The sequence below is a fragment of the Takifugu rubripes genome, chromosome 11, assembly GCF_901000725.2.
Source record: "Takifugu rubripes chromosome 11, fTakRub1.2, whole genome shotgun sequence".
Lineage (NCBI taxonomy): Eukaryota > Metazoa > Chordata > Actinopteri > Tetraodontiformes > Tetraodontidae > Takifugu > Takifugu rubripes.
This window is the reverse complement of record NC_042295.1, coordinates 15,250,235-15,272,831: the sequence shown is the minus strand read 5'-3', so window position 1 is coordinate 15,272,831 and position 22,597 is coordinate 15,250,235. Positions and strand designations below refer to the sequence as shown.

The 22,597-nt window shown below is 50.8% G+C and overlaps 1 protein-coding gene across 1 annotated transcript in view; it reads left to right on the top strand.

The window, feature by feature from the left end:
* The window catches only part of LOC101075381 (calsyntenin-2), a 104,708-nt gene that overhangs the window by 62,632 nt on the left and 19,479 nt on the right, over window positions 1–22,597 (top strand). The window contains exons 3-8 of the mRNA XM_029844489.1: window positions 1,454–1,649; window positions 6,042–6,250; window positions 9,138–9,287; window positions 17,472–17,657; window positions 19,202–19,459; window positions 20,260–20,381. Of these exons, the coding sequence (XP_029700349.1) occupies window positions 1,454–1,649; window positions 6,042–6,250; window positions 9,138–9,287; window positions 17,472–17,657; window positions 19,202–19,459; window positions 20,260–20,381 (1,121 nt within the window). The remainder of the gene's footprint in view (window positions 1–1,453; window positions 1,650–6,041; window positions 6,251–9,137; window positions 9,288–17,471; window positions 17,658–19,201; window positions 19,460–20,259; window positions 20,382–22,597) is intronic.

Genomic DNA, 22,597 nt, shown 5'->3' with positions numbered 1-22,597 from the left:
TGTAAATGTTGAAAAGATGGAACGTCAACGATGTCAACGATGGAACGTCCCCCCCAGTTAAAGGCACGCCTCGACCAGAGAAGCCAATCGATAGCCTGATAATAAAAACAGTGTGGTAATGTTCTCACATTCGGTGGAACCATAAATCTACCTCCTCAAAGTGTGATATGATGTGGAGACACGTACTTAGCTAAGTGTTTAGCGCAGTAATTAGCGTTCTCAGGCTCTGAGTGCCAGCCGGTCAACATCTGTTCCTACGTTGCCATCAGGGCCGCCGTTTCCTCCGTCTCTCCTCCACCAACCTTCTTCCTCCCTCCGTGGGTGTTAGAACAGTTTCCTCAGGTCTGAATTAAAGCGCCAACAGTGTCAGACAGAAAAAGCACTGATCTCTCAATGAGAAGGTGTTGACCTGTTTACCGAGCCTCCCGGTTAAATCACCCGGACCGCCCGACCCGGACGGCCACCGTCAGCACATTCTCCATCAAGTCAAGCTTGTGCACTTGGATTGAATTGATTTCTCGGCCCAGCAGTGACGGATTTCCCATTTGTGCCTTGTGCGGCAGCGGCACACGAGGAGCGCCGCGTCCTCCGTCACTCCTCGCCGCGCAGCCGTTGCTCGGCGTCACTCCAGGGCTTCGCTTTTGCCAGACAACCAGGTTTCTCCGGACAGCAACTCTGACGTGTAATTGTTTAGGTACCAGAGGCTGCAGTCAGACAGGCTCATCACCTCTTCTTCTGTTCTTTCACGCCGTTATCGCCCAACTCTTCTGCTGCCCGCGGCTCCTCTCCCGGCAAATAGGTGTTTGAGAGCGCGCTGGGAGGCCGGGGTGAAGTGGGTGGGCGGATTATGACAGGCGCGGGATGAGAGGGGAGAGAAAGGTGGAAGGAAATAAAGTTGCTCTTATCGGAACTTGCCAGGAGCAACGTGCACACAAAGCTGTTTGGGAATCCAATTTAGCCGCCGCTGTTAGCTGAAGTGATATCAGTGCAATTAGTTGTCACAGGCCAGAGCGCTTTAAGTGATTTCCCCAAATCCCGGCAGTCGGAGCACGTGGGGACGGCAAGATCGGAGGGAAAAGTAAATAAAGAACAGGAAGGTTACCTTGCCGGCTTTCCAGGTGGCTTCTTTATGCAGGTTGCTGCTCGCTGTCAGTTGCATCTCTGCTCCTTTGTTTTGCCGTTGCTGGCTCCTCGCGCTCTGTTTAAATGGATGCTCTGTTTATACCCCAGCACCAGGGTGACTTTGAGGCGAATGTAACCTGATTGTGCTGTGTGTGCTGCGTTTTGAGGGCTGTGGTGAGACAACAGCAGGTATCTCCTCACTTACAGGGAGTCTTATCCACTCTGAAGGTCCCCGTGTGGTTTTTATGTCCCGGAGAAACAGAGATTATTCCAAAACGCTTCCTTCTGAGTGATCCTCTTCCTGTCCTCTTCCCTTCTGCTTGGCCTCCAGGGGAGATCTGTGCGTTCAACATCCAGGGGCTGGAGTCTCCGTTCGAGGCGGTGGTGCTGAACGGTACGTCTGGAGAGGGCCAGCTGAGGGCCCGCGGCCTGGTGGACTGCGAGTCGCAGAAGGAGTACACCTTCATCATTCAGGCTCACGACTGTGGCTCCGGCCCCGGAGGAGCGGAGGGCAAGAAGTCGCACAAGTGAGTGGCACACAAGCGCCTGGTTGTTCACGTACATTCCTGCCTTCATCCTTTATTTATCAGCCCTTTTTTAAGGAGAGAGGGACGAGGAGAATGCAGATCTTGCTCCCTCCCACCCTGCCCACCAGGGGGTGCTAAACGCTCCTCCAGGTCACACTGGAACAAATGGCCTCTGCGATTGGTGAGGTCACTGATGGGAGGAAACTTTGGACTGGTAAAATCCCAGAAGCACCAGGCAGGAGGGTGATTTAATTTAATCAGGCTACTGTGGAAGCAGCAGGCCTGGACAGGAAGGAGCCTTCTCAGGTCCATAACGACACCGATGACCTTTTGTCTTTCATGTCATCGGCCAGACAGTCAGATTTTAGAGGCATGAAGGTCTGAAAGACCAGCAGGCCCGTCAATGGCTGGTTTAATGCCCCAGACAGGTCAAACTTGCCTCAACGGAACAGAGTGACACCGGGGTTCAAGTGTGAAATGCTTCCGGTTAAACTATGCTAACCATTGACCTTTGACCTCATCACCACCCTTGGGGCTGTTGCATGTTCAATGTGTTGTGGATTATTCTCTGTGCACAACAGTGGAGGGAGACTCACAGTGATGGAGAATAAGAGCATGAAGCAGGAGACGCCATCAGAGTAGATTTTAGCTCCCCGGTCAGGACCACGTCTTCGCCCCACAGCACAGCTGGCTCCCACTCTGGTTTAGAAAGAAGCTAATGGAGAATCTGTGCCTGTGGCTCCAGTAACTCCACTCATGAGCAGCAGTGGGGCTGAAACGTAGCAGCTAAAGAGGACGGAAGACTCCAGGTCTGGAGTCCTGTAGTCCTCGTTCCTGCCTGTCTCTCCGTTTCTGTCCAACTCCTCCTCCTTTGGGTGATGCATCGTCCCGTGAGGCCGGGAAAAGAGGAGACATTATTAAAAGCCTTTTTTCCGTGTGTCACAGGTGGGCGGCGTTCTCAGCCCTGAATTCCACCTGAATAGAAGCATCAACTACTCATCAACCTGAACAAACTCACCTTAAACGTTCCGAAGCCGAACACTGAATCACTGCCAGGCTCCTCAGGGCCACACAAACGAGATGAACGCTCACTTGTGTGGTTTCTGTTCTGTTTCAACCAGAATCCTGCAGCTCATTTTCATATTTCCAAACCCTTCTGCTCATCTGGTCAAGCGTGAGCAGGAATCTAAAGCTGCGTGACGTCTGCGCGGAGAACAAACCAAACTTTCTTGGCTAGAAAACACACAACGCCCACGTGTGCTTCACTCAGAACGAATCTGGCTTGTTTGTCCAAAACTTCCAGTGGAGGAGGATCTCGTAATTCACCGTGTGATCGGGAACAATACGAATACGCTACAGATTATTTCTAGCTGGAACAAACTTAAAAACAAACTCGATCTCCTGATTCTGCCCTAGTGGGAGGCTTGTGCACGTTTACTTTCCAAAGGTGTAACAAAGGAAGCGGTTCATGTTAGGAGGCTTCAATGGAACCTGACACATCACCTGAAGCTCCTCCAGTTTGCCATTGTTGCTCTGTAAATGAGCCCAGCACCTCCGAACACGCAGGTGAGGCTAAATAAGCCCCTGAGCTTCAGATAGGTGCGGCTGGAAAAACAACCCTGCTAATTAGCGGCGGCGGCGGCGGCGCCGTTCCTCACACGCCGCGCTTTGTGCGAGTCTCCATTGTTTCAATGCAGTAATTAGACATAAGGGACGTTTCACAGCGTTACAAATTTCAACGTGTCATAATCACAATAATTCCCCAGCTCGAACCTAAACTCTGACACCTGTATTCAGCAGCAGCTCCACTGCGCCGCTCCTGGAGGACAGGCAGAGGTGTGAGGGAAAACAGTGCAATCATTTAGTCACATTTTCCCGCGGCCACACATTTGCATGCATGTTTGATGCTCTGGAGTTATTAAAGTCGTTTCTGAGCGGTTATGGGCTTTTTTTTCTGCTGCAGTTTGGAGACGTAATTATCTCGGGGGAACAGCTTGTTGAAGGACAGCGGAGCAAACACAAACGCTGGCAAATCCCGAACGCTGAGTCAAATTTACTGATGTGGCTGCATTTACATATAAATAAGAGGAAAAACACATTGATGGGCTGATTGCGCAGGCGGGCGCACAGACAACAAATGCACAGGGACAACAGAAATCCCCATCAATAACAAGCAGAGTGACTTTCTAATCTGGAAGAAGTGGGCCAAGAGCTGCGCCTGGTTAGCACGAGCTGTCACCATGGATTCCTGCAGAGGGAAGAGCAGGGGATCCAACAGATCTTCACGCTCGTCAGTCTAAATGATAATAAGTGAAACCTCATTCTGTCACAACCTGTAAGCCCGCATCAGTCTGGGTCCTGGTGGAGCGCTCAGCTCCAGCTAGACTGGTGGAATAAGAGAGTATCGTCTGCGTATTTGATGAGCTCCACTGGCTGCGTGTGTTTCACTCACACATAAAGAAAGCAACACTTTCCTACGCCGGATTAAAAACACAGCCCCCATTTGGTTTGCTTTGCTCCTCACCTGGGACGTCCCTCTCTCTTCCCTGATCTGGGTCTGGATCTTCATGGCCAACAGGATTATCGTGCATTATGATGATCTTCTGATGATACGGGCCTCCCTTCATGGGGTAATTGTCTGCGCCGCTGCCTTGGGGTGCTCGTCACTGTGGATGGAGGAATTTCCTTGCATACTGATGAGGATCCCCCCCCCCCATCCTTCCCCTATGGATTCATTCCTGCGACACCTTGGGGGGTTGTTTGTTTCCTCTGTTTACCCAGAAGGAAACTGATCACTCACCCTCGTGGTGAATTGGTGACAAAGATTGATTGAGTCACTTTATGATGTGTGTGTGTGTGGCGTGTGTGTGTGTGTGCGTGTGTGTGCGTGAGTGTGTGTGTGTTTCATCATGCTAATCTGTCGATATTGTGCAGGTTTGTCATCCAAGAGGCTCCACCAGTCAGTGATGTAGCTGTTACCTCAGTAGTAACTTAAACAAAAAAAGAAAGGCTGGCATGCATTTTAAAAAACTTTAACATACACACACACACACACACACACACATGCACACGGAGTCAAAGCGGCGTCTGTTTACGCCAGATTACGCCACTGTCAAAATCAGACATATTCACAATTATTCCACTTATTGCTGCTGTGCCTCAGTCAGAGCTGTACAAGCCCCACAGGAGAAGAACATATGTTTGCCTCCTCGCCATCAGGGAGTGCGCTGACGCAGAGGGGATAATGTTAATGAGAGCGTGTCATTAATGTGACAAAGGCGGAGAGGCAGGGGGATTTTCTTCACACAGCGGTGCTGCCATCATCTGTCAGGGCTTCTTATCATCCTCTTCCCTGCAGTAAGGATCCTGCCACCTCAAAAGCCCCGGCTTTTATTCACCAGCGTGTTCAGTGTTGTGGAATGAAGAGCCAAGATAAGGAGGGGGGAAATGTTTATTTATGATCCAGCCACCTGTGTCTTCAGATCAATTATACATTATAGGAACCAGAGCGGTTGGACTTCCTGTGTGAGATGGAACATTAATGACAAGGTGTGAGAAGATAAAGGAGTGTGCAAGTTGGCAAAGTTCTAGAACCCATAAAGGACGTAAACCTGCGTTTTAAACAGCAGAAACTGCCCCCCCCCCCCCCCCCCCGACTCGCCCCCACTGCCGTGTGTTGCAGACATATTTACAGCGTCTTTTAACAGGATAATTTTAGCAGCATTATCGCCGCCAGCAGCTAATCCTATAAAACACACGCTCATGTCCAACTCTTTATCTCTTAAAACGAAGCATATTAGCGGCAGCCGCTCGGAGCTTCACTCCCATTGGGTCCCACGTTATCAATCATCAGCAATCAGCGGGAGAATCGAACCATTGACCATGCAGCGTGTAACCTTCTGGCCAGTGGAGGGTATTGATTAGGGCGTTAGAATAACTGCTGATAGATCACTTATGGGGTGATTAATAGGTGCAGTTTATTGCTTTTGGAGGCCTGAGAATGCTTCGTGCAATTATTTGGCCATCGGGGGACAATTGAACGCTTCATGAGGTCGGGTCACTCTGTATATTATACAACACCCGGCGGCTACAGGCGGCCACACTAATGCGTCACCAGCAGTCACCTTTGCCCTGGAACCACCTGAGCAGAACCTCTGCCTGCGGTGGGGACCTGAGTCCCACAGGAAATGCGTGTGGATTAAAAACATATCGAGCGTTTCTGCTGGTTCAGGTCGCTGTGATTAGGGGCGACGAGCGTGCTCCCTGCTGCCCCGTTGGTCCCGTGGCGTCGCAGCAAAGCTGGAAATAACCCCACCAGCCTAATGAATTCAGAAGAGCCAGCTCCAGCTGTGCTGAACATGCCACTCACATGCATTCCTCTCCTGTCTGCAGGGCGGCCGTGCACATCCAGGTCAACGACGTGAACGAGTTCGCCCCGGTGTTTCGGGAGAGCGAGTACCGGGCGGCAGTGACCGAGGGCAAGATTTATGACAATATCCTGCAGGTGGAGGCCACCGACCAGGACTGCTCGCCCCAGTACAGCCAGATCTGCAACTACCAGATCACCAGCGCCAGGACGCCCTTCGCCATCGATCGCAACGGTGAGCGGGCCAGGAGGGTTTCCTCTCGCCTGTTTGCATATTCAGCTTCAGAAAGGTTTGTCAGATGTGTCTGAATCAAACGCGGCGACATCGGTAGCATGGATGCTAAGATTCCAAACCCCTCAGAGGCGGAGGAGCAGCACTCTTCCTCCCCGAAATGACAGCCGACGGCAGCAGAGAGCAGAGCCGATCGAAGGTCTGACAGCCTGGGCGTGATTGACAGATCACACCAACATCTGACACGAAAGCAGACAAAAAGCAGCACTGCTCGATTATTGAGCGGAGAGACGGGTGAAGCTCGCCGTCGTGACCAAAATTTCAACATAATTCTCAGACTGTCTCACCTGGTGAGGAGAAAACAGGCTTGATCCGCTCCAACGTCTGTCTGGGAACAGCAGAAACGCCACCTACTAATATTCTGCTAGATTTCCCTCCTGAGGAAGGAACACGTTCTTTACGCTCCTCAAGGACAAAGTCAGGCTTTGCCGAGAAAACCATCAGTCTCCACAAATCGGACCGCGCATGCGTGCGCACGCAGGCGTGGAAGAACATGCTGACAAAGATAAATACTCGGAAAACCCACAGACTCCCTCAGCTTTACTGGGTGTCTGTGAGTACAGATGCGTGAAAGTCTGCCCATTTCAGACCTTTACGACCTTCACAGAACTGGGTTTTCTTCCTGTTATCCAACAAAAATGCCAGAGTCGCCCAGAGAAGTCATTTTTTAAACTAATCCTGGCAGATAGATCCTGCATACTTGTGTGACCTTCAGTCTTTAGGGCCTTGTAGCTGCCTCTCGCCGAGTGTTTCACTGCTGCTTAGATAAGAAGGTGAAGGCCACGCCCCTTCGCCGTGAGGCCGTCTCTGGCCTCTCCTCTCTGAAGAGGTCTCACTCAGTCATTGTCCGCTGAGGAACGGAGCCCTTGAACTTAAGAGCACCTGAGGGATGAGGCAGCAGGGGGGGAGGAGGGGTGTGGCCCACAGGAGGTAGGAGGTGGCGAGAGATGCCACAGCTCCACCTTTCAGCCTGATGGTGGCCGGTGTTGGAGCAGGAGCAGCTCCTACCTCAGTACCTCAGCGAACTTCTTCATAACGCTAACAGAAGGCACTAATGTTGAGTTAAAACATAAATTGCTGTTCCGGAGAGATCTGGAGTCTGTTTATTTGCTTCCCTGTCTTTAATTACAAGGCCAGAGCTGCTGTGCTTGTCTGAAGTGGCTGCGCACGTTTAATCTGCTCAATATAGAGTAAAGAGATGTAGTAAAAAAAGATGTGCTGAAGTCAATTGGGTGTTAAAAAAAGACCAAAATATGAAGCACAACTGATTTCCTGGTCTCCTTCATGCGCTTGTTGCTCATTGAAACATGTTAACTCCACTTATCCTCATCAGATGGTGCTGAAGTGAGCAGAAACATGCAGAAGTAGCACAAATATATGAAGTGTTTGCTTCTCTGCTGCTTACAAGAGAATAATAACAAAATAACCGTGCTTGTTTAAACAATGAGCAGAAAAATACAGCGCATCACATCAGCGCGGCCCTAAAACTGGATATTAATTATGACAGGACGAGAGGAGACGTCACATGACACCAGTGCGTTTGATAGAGAGGCAAATTGAGAGGGTGAGACGGAGGGTGAAGCAGTCATCTGTTCGTCAACCTCTCGCTACGGTTACGGGCTACGCACGGGCTGCTGACACGGCTAAGCTGCTGTAGCAATTCAAGTAGCAGCGATGAGAATCTCGGTCATGCAGAAAGGTGTGAGTGTGTGCATTTGCATCCAGATTATTTTGGGGGGGGCTGCGTAAGAGAGCGACAGTTGCTAATAGGCTAGCATGAATTGCACCTAATTGTGACACCCTGCAGACCATCGTGCTTCTGCTTCTGCTGCAGAAACAGCTCCAAAATCTTGAGAAGCAGACTGAAATGTATCTGAAGTCAAAGTGCAGCTCCTCTCCAGCTCGGTAAAAGCCAGATGGTGTCTTTTTAATGCCGTTCTGCAAGTGTTGTGAGCCGGGGAGAGGCTTCCCTGCAGGCCCTGTGGTGTGCGTAGCAATGTCATCGGTCTGTTCTGGAAGCCTCATCAAATATTAACCGACACATTAGAGGAGCAAGAACTCGCTTTATGCACTCTGAACATCAGGACTGAGGACGCTGGCTCAGTAAATGGGTCACGGAGAGAGACTCCCAGTCAGACTGGGACCTGCAAACATGACTAGCTTGTTTATTTTTAGTTTCACCGAGACGTTTCTGTATTTTCCAGCAAAAAAGACTAAAAGATATGGTGCATAAAAAATCAAACTATTCAGTCTGCAGTGTGTGATGTGACCAGTAGGTGCTGGGGATCTAATCAGAAGGTTTTTGGGAGCTATTAGCATTAATCAGAGCCCTTGTTTAGGGTGGGCTGCCTCCCCCCTGCCCCCCCCCCCCCCCTCATTTGCTCCATTGATGACATTCAGAACGCACAGTTCATTTGACAATGATGTATAAAGATGCAGAGAGGATGTCTCAGCAGAAATAAACTCCAGTTTTCCTCTAAATCCCATAAACACAGCAGTTAAATGGTTGTTTCACTGTGCACGAGGCAGCATAGGGAGCGCACCCTCCAGTCATAAAAAAAACAAAGCCTTTAAATAGAGGAAGTGCTCCTTCACTTGATTATTTGAATTTTAAGAGTATGAATCTGTTTGTTCAACTCAACCCTGTTTACAATTACTGTAAAATAAACTGCACTATAAAAGCGTTTACGGCCCTTTAATAGCTTCGTAAAGCCTCTGAATCCCTCAAGGCTGATTAAATCTGGACCCGTCCTCAACCAGAACCGTAAATTGTTGTTCAGAAAGAGGTCACAGAAGCAAAGCCTGAATAAAGTCTCCTCTGATGCACCAGGGAACATCCGGAACACGGAGAAGCTGAGCTACGACCGGCAGCAGCAGTACGAGATCCAGGTGACGGCCTGGGACTGTGGCCAGAAGAGGGCGCTGCGCAGCGTCTCCGTCCGCATCGACGTCAAGCCCGTCTGCAAACCTGGCTGGCAAGGTGGGTCACCGCACCTGGGTGGGCGGGGCCGGCTGTCGTTACACCTGTAGGCAGCAGCAGCAGCTGGGAGGCGACCTTTGACCCCCGATAAGGCGTTCATTTCCACTCCCCCAGCCTGGCTCTGCGGAGGTCGTTGCCTCGCATGTTTCCGACTGCGAGTCAGGAAGGAAGAAAAACGTTCTACTCTTAAAAGCAAACAGAATCAAAGGGTGGACGGGGGAGGGAAGATTAGAGATGCACGGCTAACGAGAGGCAGAATCTCCCCGGCACTTTCAGAACCGGCGCCTCGGAGGCAAATCACAGCGAATAAGTCAACGTCTTTTGTTACTTAGGTCTTGGTCTTGCTCGCCGCTTTCTTTCCAAAACCGTCGGTGATCAGAGTAATGGGGGGGGGGCGTCAGGCCACCTGTGACCCCCCCGAAGAGTGGAGCGAGAATAAAGCAGCAGATGTAAAGTTCTGCTTCTCTCGCCGTGTCGCCGCCGGAGACGGGATGCAGAGAACGACATTAACTCTCCAGGCTCGCTCAGCTAATCCTGTCTTTGAAGCCTGGTTGCAATATCTGTGTGTGTGCACGTGCCCCCCCCCACCCCCCCTGCCCCCCCACCCCCCACCCCTCACCGGATGAAAGGGCAGCCGTCCCTGCGAGCGCTGTTTGGCAGCAGAAAAGAAAGGGAAGTGGGGGGGTAAATAAATGCCATGGCCACAGATCAGGGGATACCGCAGGGTGTTGAAACAGTGTAGGAACGTGAGGTGCACACACACACACACACACACACACACACACACACACACACACACACACTTCATCAGGGGGCAGGTGGAGAGGAGAAATGGTCCCTTTTCTCCTTCTCTGCCTTCTGGAACCCAGTAAAACATCACTGGTGTGTTTGTTTGCCTCGTGGCTGGGCTCCCAGGGAGAACCGGTGATCTCGGCGCTCTTACACAGGCCGTTTGACAGGGGTGTAGATTTGGGGCGTCGTGTCCATGCTGACCCAGCTCTGTGCACGTGTCTCAAAGGCTTGACGACTTGCTGGTTGGTGTCACCTCACCTCCATCCAGTCTGGATGTGGCGGACACGAAACCCCTCACAGCGACTTCCTGCAACATCCCATAATATGTGCACTCCTGCAGTGTTTAGCAGCTTCTCTCCCCATGGCGGTCCCGCCCATGATGGTGTTGAACCGGTTCGGCTCTGCTAGTCTGCTTATTTAACTCAGTTGGCTTTATTTAGCAGGGCCGGACCTCTTGGTGTTCCCGTTGTTCCCACGTCTCTTCCCAGTGTCAACCGCTGCTTCGGTGTTCCCGTTGTTCCCACGTCTCTTCCCAGTGTCACCAGCTGCTTCGGTGTTCCCGTTGTTCCCACATCTCTTCCCAGTGTCACCCGCTGCTTCGGTGTTCCCGTTGTTCCCACGTCTCTTCCCAGTGTCACCAGCTGCTTCGGTGTTCCCGTTGTTCCCACGTCTCTTCCCAGTGTCACCAGCTGCTTCGGTGTTCCCGTTGTTCCCACATCTCTTCCCAGTGTCACCCGCTGCTTCGGTGTTCCCGTTGTTCCCACATCTCTTCCCAGTGTCGCCCGCTGCTTCGGTGTTCCCGTTGTTCCCACGTCTCTTCCCAGTGTCAACCGCTGCTTCGGTGTTCCCGTTGTTCCCACGTCTCTTCCCAGTGTCACCAGCTGCTTCGGTGTTCCCGTTGTTCCCACATCTCTTCCCAGTGTCACCAGCTGCTTCGGTGTTCCCGTTGTTCCCACATCTCTTCCCAGTGTCACCAGCTGCTTCGGTGTTCCCGTTGTTCCCACATCTCTTCCCAGTGTCACCAGCTGCTTCGGTGTTCCCGTTGTTCCCACATCTCTTCCCAGTGTCACCAGCTGCTTCGGTGTTCCCGTTGTTCCCACGTCTCTTCCCAGTGTCACCAGCGGCTTCATGATTAATTAGACTTTGGGATCTGATTCGAGATTTTGCTGGATTTAATAAACCGCCGTCAAGCCACGTTCTCAAAAATGACTCACGCTAGCATAATAACAACAATATCCTTATTAAAGAGGCCATTGTCTCTTGTCTCCTCATCTCTGTGGACACGTGCACGCGCTCACGCACGGGCACAGCTAATAAAAGCTCATTCAGGATGTGAGGATGGGGCTGCAGCTTCCTCTCCACCTTTCCTGGGATGTCGTCACTTTTATTCTCTCAGCTCTGACCAGCGCCATTAAACGGCGTTTCCACGCCGTCCACGGTGACGTGCACAGCTCTGTGCACGTGGGACTGTTGAACAATTAACAGAGGTTGGCATCCATCCCGGGGGGTCGAGCACGCCACGTGTTCCATGTGACATAATGAGGGAACCTCCAGGAGAGTTCAGACGCCTCCGCGATTATTAATTATTCTTATTTTTTATTATGTTGATCACAGGAGCTGATAACGTGTTTTGTGGTGATGATTTATTACAGAATAAACTTTAAAGGTCTTCGCACGACAGTTGGCTTTTTTCAATTTCAAGATGATGTAAAACACGACTTTTATCGCTGCTTTTCCCACCAAACAGGGGATTTTTATTTCTATTATTTTTTTCCCTCGGCTGGATGCTGTAATCAAATACTGCAGTGATAAAGGAAACTTAATTACTGTGGAAGTGGCAGGAAAAGGTTGGGTCAACACCTCGTTAGGGGGGGGAAGCCCAGTTATGTGCTGTTGTGTGTGAGTGTGTGTGTGAGTGGGTGGGTGTGTGTGTGTGTGTGTGTGTGTGTGTGGCCGTCAATGGTCCTGATCTCTGATAAGAGGAACAAATTAAAGAAAGAAAGCCAATAATGTCGCAGCACTTCCTCTTCCCTCCCCACTCACCTCCTCTATAATCTGGATGCTGCTTTAGCACTTTTTTCCTCTTGTTTTCTCTTGTTTGTCTTTGTGTCTCTACGCTGCATTTCCATACCAGGCCTCTCATCTTCTCCTCCTTCATTACCTCCTCCTCCTCCTCCTCCTCCTCCTCCTCCTCCTCCTCCTCTTTCACCTCCTGCTCCTCCTCCTCCTCGGGATGCAGCAGCGGTGACCCCCTCTGCAGAGCCTCCTCTTCCTTCTCCTCCTCTTCCTTCTCCTCCTCTTCCTTCTCCTGCCCTCTCCTTCCCTCTTCTTCCTCCTCCTCCTGCTCTTCCTCTTCCTCCTCCTCCTCCTCCTCCTCTTTCACCTCCTCTTCCTCCTCCTCCTCCTCCTTCACCTCCTGCTCCTCCTTGGGATGCAGCAGCGGTGACCCCCTCTGCAGAGCCTCCTCTTCCTCCTCCTCCTCCTCCTCCTCCTTCTTGTGTCCACCACCTCCTGCCAAGACCAGAGGGGGACCTTTTTTCCACCCCTAAAATAGAGATCTTGTCAAGGTTGTGTCGATATTCAGGTCCTGTTGTTTATTTTATTGTTGAAAATGGAGGATAAACTGTTGTCAGATCAGGTTCAGATAAAAATAAAAGCAGCTTAATTACCACGTCTAAATCAGCTAACTCGACCTCTGCTGCTGCTGGCACCCAAATCTTTAAACATCTGCTTCATTCACCCGAGGAGCCAACGCCACAGCAGCACCTCGGCTACGTCGAGCATATCTCACCCTCATTGGCGTCTGGATCCATGAACCCTCAACGTGTCAAGGATGGATTCCCGGCTTTTCCACAAAAAACATCCCTGCTGTCTGCGGTTGTTTTCCCTTTTCAACGGAAGATCCAAAGATGTCATCAGCGTGCTGGTGACTTCAGAGGCCCTGATGCAGCATCACGCCACCTCTGTCGGAGTGATTATGCTCCTCTCGACCTTGTCACGCGCCCCGTTCAGAGTTTCCTCTTTTTTTTACCGCCACTTCGGCGTCGTTGTGACATTGAGAAATCCCAAATATGAAGGAGAAGAAAGATCAGGAGTGAAGGGGATGAAAGGAGGACTGAAGAGAGGAGGAGAAGGACGTGTGAGGGACGTTGTCTGACCCTAAAAATGCAGCTGGTGCTTAGAAGTGAGACATCCTCTTCAATTCAAATCCACACATGAAGCAGCCACTTTGAGGACAACTCAAGAAACAGGAGGCCAGGCGGCTTGTTAATCCGTCTTCCTCCGACCTTCACGTTAAACAAATTAGCTCCGCTCTCAGAAAACCGCAGCCGCGTTTACAATGAATGAATGCAAAGTGAAACGCCGAGAGTGGCGCCGAGAGTGGCGCCGCGACAGCTCGTCGGCCTGGAAATCAAGGAAATCAAAGGGACCTCTGCTGCTTCCGCTCATCAGTCGCTCCCGAGCTGAGAATTATTTGCCTGCACTTTAAATTACTGCCGGCTTTTGTGTGCAGCGGCTTCATTTTTCCGAGGTCACGATATGTTCACATATATGTTGCTGCTGTGTGGTGACACTGCAAACATAAAGGAAACACCACTAAATGCTTTGTGATCACATTTGCTGGCCTTCGTGTACTTGAAGAGGAGACGAAAAGTGCTATAATCCATTTTGTCATTCAAGCCTTTTTCCCCGTTTTTGCTATTTTTCCTCAGCCGCCACCTTTAATAGCGCCGCATTTTCCCGCTGTGAAGTCTCGGGCTTCAATGAAACATGTAAGAGCTTTCCATAATCTTAAAAATGGAAAAGCTGTTGTTTGGCAAGAAAGGGCATGTATGAAAGCACCAGAACATTGCTGGGGTAGAAAAAAAGGGGGGGGGGGTCAGAAAAGTGGAATTCACTGAAGCAGGAGAGGCAGACAGAGGTGGAGAGGGCGGGAAAGGAAGGAAAAGAGGAGCAGAGTGCTCTTTTAAATGGAAATGGGCTCTTGCACTGATGGCTGCAACCAGTAATGATGACCCCCCCAGCCCTCCAACCCAACCACTCCAACGTAGCATCAGCACTTTACACGTACACACACCCACACGCACACGTGCTCACCGCCATCCCGTATGTCCACGTAAGAACTTAGTGATGACACGCCCTCCAGAGATGGAGAACAGCAAAGAAGAACATCAAAGCCTGATGATGCATCATTTTCTTAAGCACCTTCATCCATCTTGCTGGCTTCAGGACCTCGTTGTGTTCCAGAGGACGAGAGGCGGCCCTGGTGTGAGCGAAGGCTGCCGGTTACTGCAGCCGCATGCAGACTCACGCTAACGTCTTTGAGAGTGGCACCAGCTTCTTCCGCCGGGTTAAATAGATCCCCTGAAGTCCGCCGGTCTGAGTGAGCCGCTGTATCAGTGGTTTTCTCCTCACTTTATCATCTCCATCCAGAACAAGGACCCAAAATCCTCCTTTCAGCTGAACAAGCAGCTTAAACACTTTATTATCAAAGCGCAGCACAACAGTATTGACAAAGCCTAAATGAGCTGTTTAACCAAACACTAATGGCGATCACTATTGTTGATTTTCTCCTCCCGTCCTCTAATTGCCAAATTGATTTCACATAATATGAAATACAGTTTTCCTCTAGATGCTAGAAAACAGCTCATTCTGGTTGATCCGGAGGCGCAGCCGATTCAAACCCACCACCAGTCGCTGGTTCCTCTCCTGGTGTAACAAATATTTACCCTTCTGATGCCAACGTCTGCATGTTCTTAGCTCTGCTTCCCCTCACAGCCACAGCAGGATCCTCAGTTTACTGCAGGCACACAGAAACCTCAGTGGAAATCACGGCGTTCTCCTGCACCACAGACACTCGGAGCTCGTGTGGGATGCTTGTCAGCTGGTGCCACCTGAGCCACGTTTCCAGCTGCCCTCTGTGGTTGTTGGCCTGCGTTCCTATGCAAATGGACGGGGGGGGGGGGGGTTTAATGGCATCTAATGGCACCCTGGTCCTGCGGAGGGATGCGCTTGTCTGAATGGTGCTCATGAGCTTTCAGGGTGAGTCATCTCAGAGTGGCGCTGCAGAAGTTAAATCCACCACACATCACCCATCCATCTTCATCTGGGCGACAGAGACACAGGATGAATACGTCCTCGCTGATATCTGGGTAGGTGGACTCACCTCTGTGGAGCTTTTCCAGCAGTTTATTCCCATTATCATTGCAATGGAATCAGATATTTCGGACGCAGCTCGCTAATGGACTGCCTCAAGCCCGTTATTTTCAGTGATCAGTTTGCTAATGGCGTTCCGGTCGCGGAGGCACAGCTGGAACGACGGGAAGCAGCAGCCGAACTCACTTGCAATCACAAGCAGGCGATGATATTATCAAGTGATGCATAAGTCACACAAGCAGGTTTATTTATACCTTTGCTCGCATATGGGAGCCAGAAAGTGCGGTTTCCTGTCTTTGACTTTTAAAATGTCAGATTCCTGACTCTTCCTGTCGGTGTGTCACAGCAGCCGTCTACCTCCCACCACGGGCGCCTGCGTGCTCTGTAATTTCTGCAAATTGCATTCAATTCCAGCCAAACCATCCGATAATTTCTCTTTTTGTTATTTTCGTGTGGGCCAGTCAGTCAGGAATGGAAATGAATCCGAACGGTTTGCATGTGTGGATGATTATATTTAATATGCATGTACCCAAGACGGTGACGGTGTTTTGATGTTAGACAGCCTCTTTCTTTTCATATTGGGGGGGTGCTCTACTCAAACACTCCTTGCATTCATCATTAGCTCTTGTCATTACGGGGGCGTTTTCCCTTTTTCAGGGACCGGACGAGCACGAAGGTTTTAATTATGAGCAGTGGCTGCGTTTAGATTATCGTGCTTGAAATGAGCTTTTACGGGCTCGTTCTTACCTTCTACAGACGATTGGTTGGTTGATATTCCTCCTCCAAGCAATTCAGTGATGAACAATGATGCAGATGGTCTAAATATTGTTAGTGCCCAATTATAACATCTGGTTCTGCATAATAGAGGACATGAGTTACTCTACAATCCAGCCAATGTTGCCTTGGTGGGGAGGGACGGACGGATGGATGGAGGGATGGACAGACAGTTCCTCTAGAAGATGTATAGACTGGAGTTTCCCACTTTATGAGATTAAAACCTATTAAGAGGTGAGGAGGACAACCTCACCGCTGAGTTGGCGCTGTTCATGATCCTTCGTGTATATTCGCTGCTCCGACCTTAACACCTAATCGCCCCCTTCCAAAGGTAATCCAGCCCCTCTTCATGTATCTATATGCACAGTAGGCGCTAAACCCATTAGACCATCAATGTCTTCCCCCCGTACCTCCCTCTCATCGCTGCATCCAAACAGGGCTTGGACCTGTCCTAGACTTCCTGTGGGGACGCCCTGTTGGCACGATGTCCTCCTTGAAAGATCATTTTAGTAGAAAATCCTAAATATTTGCACTCACACTATCAAAGAATGGGGGGATGTCTTACTGAAGGAAGGCCGAAGCTTGATGACATCGGCTTTGTCTGGATCTCATAATGAAGCTCCATGTGGGGGTCATTGGTGTGAGGCGTCATCATTTGGTGGAGTCTTCTGTCCCCCCCCCCTCCTCCAGTGGAAAATCCTTTCATAAGCTTTTAGCTGCAGCCACCACATCCACTGCTGTGGCAAGCAAATATAGCAAAATCAGATAGTGTGTGTGTGTGTGTGTGTGTGTGTGTGTGTGTGTGTGTGTGTGTGTGTGTGTGTCAGCTCTTGCCTCCACTCATGATTAGGAGACAAACACACCATTTGTATGCGTAGGAATGTAACATTTATGGCAGCTGCGAATGAGGCTGAGTTCGTTATCCAATTAAGCTCCTGAGGAGGTGGAGTCTGTCCAGGTTTGACGAGTGGGGCTGCGGAGCGGCAGAATCGGGGGGCGAGGGGGGGGTCTGACGAGGCAAACGTTTGACTCGTTTGTCAGCAGCATCCGTGGATGTTCCAGCAGATCTCACCTGAGCCGTGAACACCGAACGCTGCCGGTCGTTTCCCTCCCGTTATCTCAACGCAGAATCACACCCCAGAGATTGGAGGAGAAGAGCAAACAGACTGTGGTGCGTAATGGCCGCCTGCCCGGGCACGAGAACCCGCAGAAGACGGGGCAGACATTGACAGGATAATGAGCGTTGCACTTTCATTAGCGAGGCGCGTTCTGCCAGAACAGCAGGTTGTGATTCTGGAGGTGTCTGAGACGGTGACGAATGGTGTTGTGATGGTCGGCGAACTGAGCTGAAGAGAACCGCCGAAGCAACATCCTGGAATCTGGTTCCAGATCCTAAAAAGCATCAGAGACTCTGAATCAGATCTGTCCTCTCTAAACTCAGCACCTCCCGTCTCTTCCCAGGCTGGAACAAGCGCGTGGATTACGAGCCGGGAACTGGGAGCAAGCAGCTGTTTCCCAAGATGCACCTGGAAACCTGCGGCGGCCCCCTGTCATCGGCGAGGACCACGGTGGAGCTGCAGACCGGCCACATCGGGAAAGGCTGCGACCGCGAGACCTACTCGGAAAAGTCTCTGCAGAAACTCTGCGGTTGGTGGCCCGAACTTCCCTCTGTTAGCATTCCTGTCGGGTTTCGAGGCGCGCGGCTGTGCCACGTGCGCGGAATGGCGAGCAGCTTCAATTAAGTCTGCTTTACAGTGAATCGCCGCAGAATCCGACCTGCGGCTGCGAGGACGTGGAGGAAGTGCGCCGGGTATTTGATGAAAGATAAATTCTGAGGGCAGCGGCCCAACCGACCGCGTGCAGCGATTTAGAAATCGTCGGCCTCTGAAGAAGAGGCGGGGTCAGACGTGACCCGAGGCGGCGTTCTCTGACCTCTGCTAACGCCGCGTCCCAAACACACGGGCCTCTGTCTCGTCTCCGTCTACGTCCATGTAAAACCGACCCAGAATAAGAACTGAAAGACCCGTCGATACCTAATGACGCAGCAGCGGGAGGACGTTGGCCATGGGCCGGTGGCCTGAGCCCAGCCCCCTCCCTGCCCACACTGGGGGGCCAGCAGGGGGTCCGGAGCCACCGTCTCTGCATAACAGCCTGTACAGGCTGCCATCCCAGCTTGTCTGAATGCAAGAATCCGTCTCCCTGACACCCCGAACACGTGAGGTTTTTGCTCAAGAATCCTTCTCAGGCGGCTCGTAATTACTGTCTGATGGTAAAGAGAATAAATTGTGTTCGTTTCTTAAAACAGAATCAATTCAACTTAATGTACAGAGACATCAGGCAGAGAAAAGGCAGGAAAAGTCAATGCGGATTTATTTCATCGGGGAATCTAATTACCGGAGTCAGAGTGCCGACTTTGGGATAAGTGGGAGGTGGAGAAAAGCAGCGCGTTTCCAGGCAAAGAGGAAAAACATCAATTAATGGGCTAATGTTGCGCCGTTAGCTGGAATGAAAAGCATGTTGTGATTGTTTGCTCGGACAAAGCCGACACGGTAAATCCTGACGCTGACCATTTATTCTCCGAAAAGCACGGCCACCGTGCGGCTTTGATTTATAACCATCCAGAGGACGTTACAAATGATTCATAAATGTGGTTTAAGCGCCTGGAAGGCATCTTTCACCGTCGCACAGAGGAGTCGGTGAGGGCACGTCGGGCGCCTTGACGGACAAGGTGAGCGGCAAGGCGAAAATAACGTCCGTCAAGGTGACAGCGTGGAAACGGGGAGCGTTCGGCGACGTCAAAGCCGTGATGGAGTTGGCGGAAAAAGGGATGGGGATGACTCAATGCTCATGTGGTGATTCAGCCACCCCCACCCCTCCCCGCTAGCCTGCGCCACGTCATTCACCTGTCCTCGCTCCTATCTTCTCTGTTTACATGGAATTACATTTTCATGGTGAGCTAGGCGCCCAATGACACCTCCTTTCTGTTGAAAGTCAGTTTCATTTGCGAGGAATCGATTCCCACATCCTTTAGCCATTCCATCCCATTGATTATGTATTAAGCCCTGCCATCTTCTTTACCCGTAAGTAATCATAGCCTAGCTTAGACCAATATGCACCGAACAGCCGCCATGATAGTTGTTGACACATTTCCTGTCATACCTTTCATTCTTCCCCACATTGGTGACCCCCAGGAGCCTCCTCGGGCAGCACGGACCTTCTTCCGGCTCCCAGTGCTGCCACCAACTGGACAGCGTCCCTGGTGACGGACAGTGGCCGCGACAGTGAGTTAATATTCACGTTCGACGGTCGCCAGGCAGCCAAAATCCCGGACTGGGTGGTGCCTCAGAATCTGACCGACCACTTCACCATCGCCACCTGGATGAAGCACGGGCCCAGCCACGGGCTCCGGGCTGAGAAGGAGACGCTGCTCTGCAACTCTGACAAAACCGGTGAGTGGGGAGATGAGAGGGAAGAGACGACGGGAAAAGGTGTCAGATCAACTCAGTCAGCCTAAACGCAGCCGTCAGAAAAGTCCATGTTCAAGAGAGAATGAACTTTGGAAGCAAACGACTGTGACATTTTCACTTTTTTGTCTCAGTCACACTGTTGAAGCTTCTTCATAGAACAGAGGAGGTGTTTTTTCCTCCCGATTGTGTAGAATGTAAATGAAGCGTCGCGATAAAATTAACACTCCTTTAAATAGAAGCTGGTTTAACACATTTGGAGAAAAGAACATTTTTCTTCTCTGTCTTCCTCACTTTCATCATTGTTGCAATGCTGTGAAAACAAAGCGTGCACGTCGCGCACTTTTAATGACCGCAATTAAAATCAGGCGACATCTAGTGGCGACAGTTAGGATTGCAGGTGTTGAAGCGGTATTAAACCCGCTAATTAATTAAATTCAGCACATTTTCAAAAAACAAACTCTTCCCTTCCGGGAGTCTGTTGCTGAAGCTCCATTTGAAGTCGGTTCCTAAACTTATTGTACATGTAAATTCTTCCTCATTGTCCAAACACCACCGACAGCGAGTAGGTAAGTCATGTGACGTCATACCATGTGACATCCAGAGCTGCTCCCATTGGCTGGAGCTGCTTCCTGTCGCAATCTCTGGATTGTTTGAACGCTGGAACAGTTTGGAGAGTTTTATTCTAGTGTCTCGGATGTATGAAACGGACTTTTGATGACGTGGATGACTGAAGGCGAACCTCCAGAGGTTCGGTTACGGTGAAAACTCTGCTTTTGCCGCAGAGATGAACCGACACCACTACTCGCTCTACGTCCACAACTGCCGCCTGGTGTTCCTGCTGAGGAGAGACTTCACCCAGGTGGACACCTTCAGACCTGCGGAGTTCCACTGGAAGCTGGAGCAGGTACGAGGCTCTTCACCTTTACCGTTTGGCTTTAAATGTGTGTTTTGAGACGATCTCTGATGAATCTCTGCGGGAGATTCTAAAGTGCATCACAGGGATGCACATATTCACACACTTCTACGATTTCAGGGGGCGGGGGGGGGCATTTGGCCGTTTAAAATTTAAAATATGCCATCTTGTGTGTCTTGATGAATATTCAGTTCAAGCTCCATTAAGTGTAAGTGATTTTCATATTTTAGACGCTGAATGTCTGCATGTCCACGATTTCTCAGGGATGCTTTCAAACTTCGCAGTCTGTGTGTGTGTGTGTGTGTGCGCACCTGTGTGTGTGCAGCAGCTGTCTGCCCAAGTTGAGGGGGTCACTCAGATCCACATGATCCCACACTCGCGCGGCAAGGACGTTTGATTTGTAGAAGAGCCACCAGCTGAGCCTGGACCTCCAGATGCAGCATCCAGGGCTAATTTGATCCGACACATCTCTGGTCTTGATTGGGGGAGGGCACAGTGGAGGTCAGCCGTCAGCCTCCGGTGGGCATGTGTTGCATGCATGCGCGTGTGTGTGTGTGTGTGTGTGTGTGTGTGTGTGTGCAGAGGGGATCATCTGGAGGAATTTCAGCTCCCGACAGAGTCTGACGTCTCGTTTATTCCACATTTCTTCTGCTGGCTGTTAATGTTGAGTATTTGGGGGGAAATGAAGGAAGACGTGCGCGGATGTCCACCTAGTGCCCCGCCCATACGTTACCTTTGATTGGCCGAGCCCACTTTCAAATGAATCTTTAGCGAAAACAGTCAAACTGGAGGAGACGTTAAATATTTGTTTCCGTTTGAATCCGGAGATCTCAAATCGATCAATTTTCATCCACCAAGTGGGATGAAACTGATGGAAATTGGGATTAATATTAGCAAACATCTGTTCCCTGGAGGGTCAGTGTTGACATCGGCGTGACCTTTGACCTCTTGCTCCCAGAGTCCCAGCATGGTTTTGGCTATAGGATGGGGGAATGTGCGTTGGTGTAGAATAAACCTGTTTTTGTCAGGCGGCCGTAGCTCCGCGTCCTCTTAAAACGCTGCTGCTCAGATTGAACAAATCTAAAACCGAAAGCTGACTTCATTCTCTTTGATTCGTTGCGAATGAATCTTGATTCAGGGGAACGCCGGGAACCGAGGGTGGGTTTTCTCTGCTAATCTTTGCTGCTTTATTCTTCACTCTGCCTCCCTGTTGTTAACAGCAGGTTCTGAACCCCCCCCCCCCCCCCCCCCCCTCCCCCCGGGGCATGAAGAGAAACTTCCATTAAGTCTCCCTCTACACTCAGCTTTGTGCTTCTTCTTTTAAACAAATGAACTTCCAGAACACACACACACACCCCCCCTCCCACCCCCCCCACCCCCCCACGCGCACACACACCCTTCTTCACCCCACATCGGTTTACCACAGAGGCACAATTAGTGTCTCATACGCTCCAATCATGCGTTGCCAGTCGCCCCATAATGGTCTCGATGAGTTGCTGAGATGGTTTCAGATGATAGTTTTACCTGCTGTAAAAAGTGCGTCCCATCTCTCCGTAACGGGGAGAGCGGCCGTTATGGCGGCGCCACTTAATGCAGGGTGGCCTGTTGTGCTCGCTGTGATGATGCTTTATTAAGAGACGGCGGGCTGAGGCGTTTACTGGCGTGAATACATCTTTATTCCGCTCGTTTGGATTCTGGGAGTAACGGCGACGCTTTTTTATTTTGTCTGAATGCGCGACAGCGACGCGATGGTTCAACGAAACACGCCGCCGTGTTGCGGTCGCGGCCCGAGGTGGTCGACCGCGTTATCTGGCAAAACATCCTGCTTCATTAGCCGCCTGCTAACCCAAACAGTCTGTGAGGCAAACGATGCTGCTTCCCAAAACGAGCAACAACGTTCCGTCTCAACATTTGTGTGTCAACGGCCGTAAATCTGCCTGAACCGTCATTTCAAAGGTAAATCCCAGCGGCTGAGGGGTGAGTGTGTGTGTGTAGGGCATTCTTCCTCTTGGCATCCTCTGGGGGGCAATTAATGGGCTTTTCTCCATCAGAATGGCATCAGCGAGGGCACTTGGGGTGGAAAATCACAGTAGACTGACGTCACCGATCCGAGCGCCTCGTCACCGATCTTGTTTTCTAACGGGACAACATGTCCATCAGTCCCACTTTGTCTTCTTTTACTTACGTTTCCTATAACAGCCGGTGGC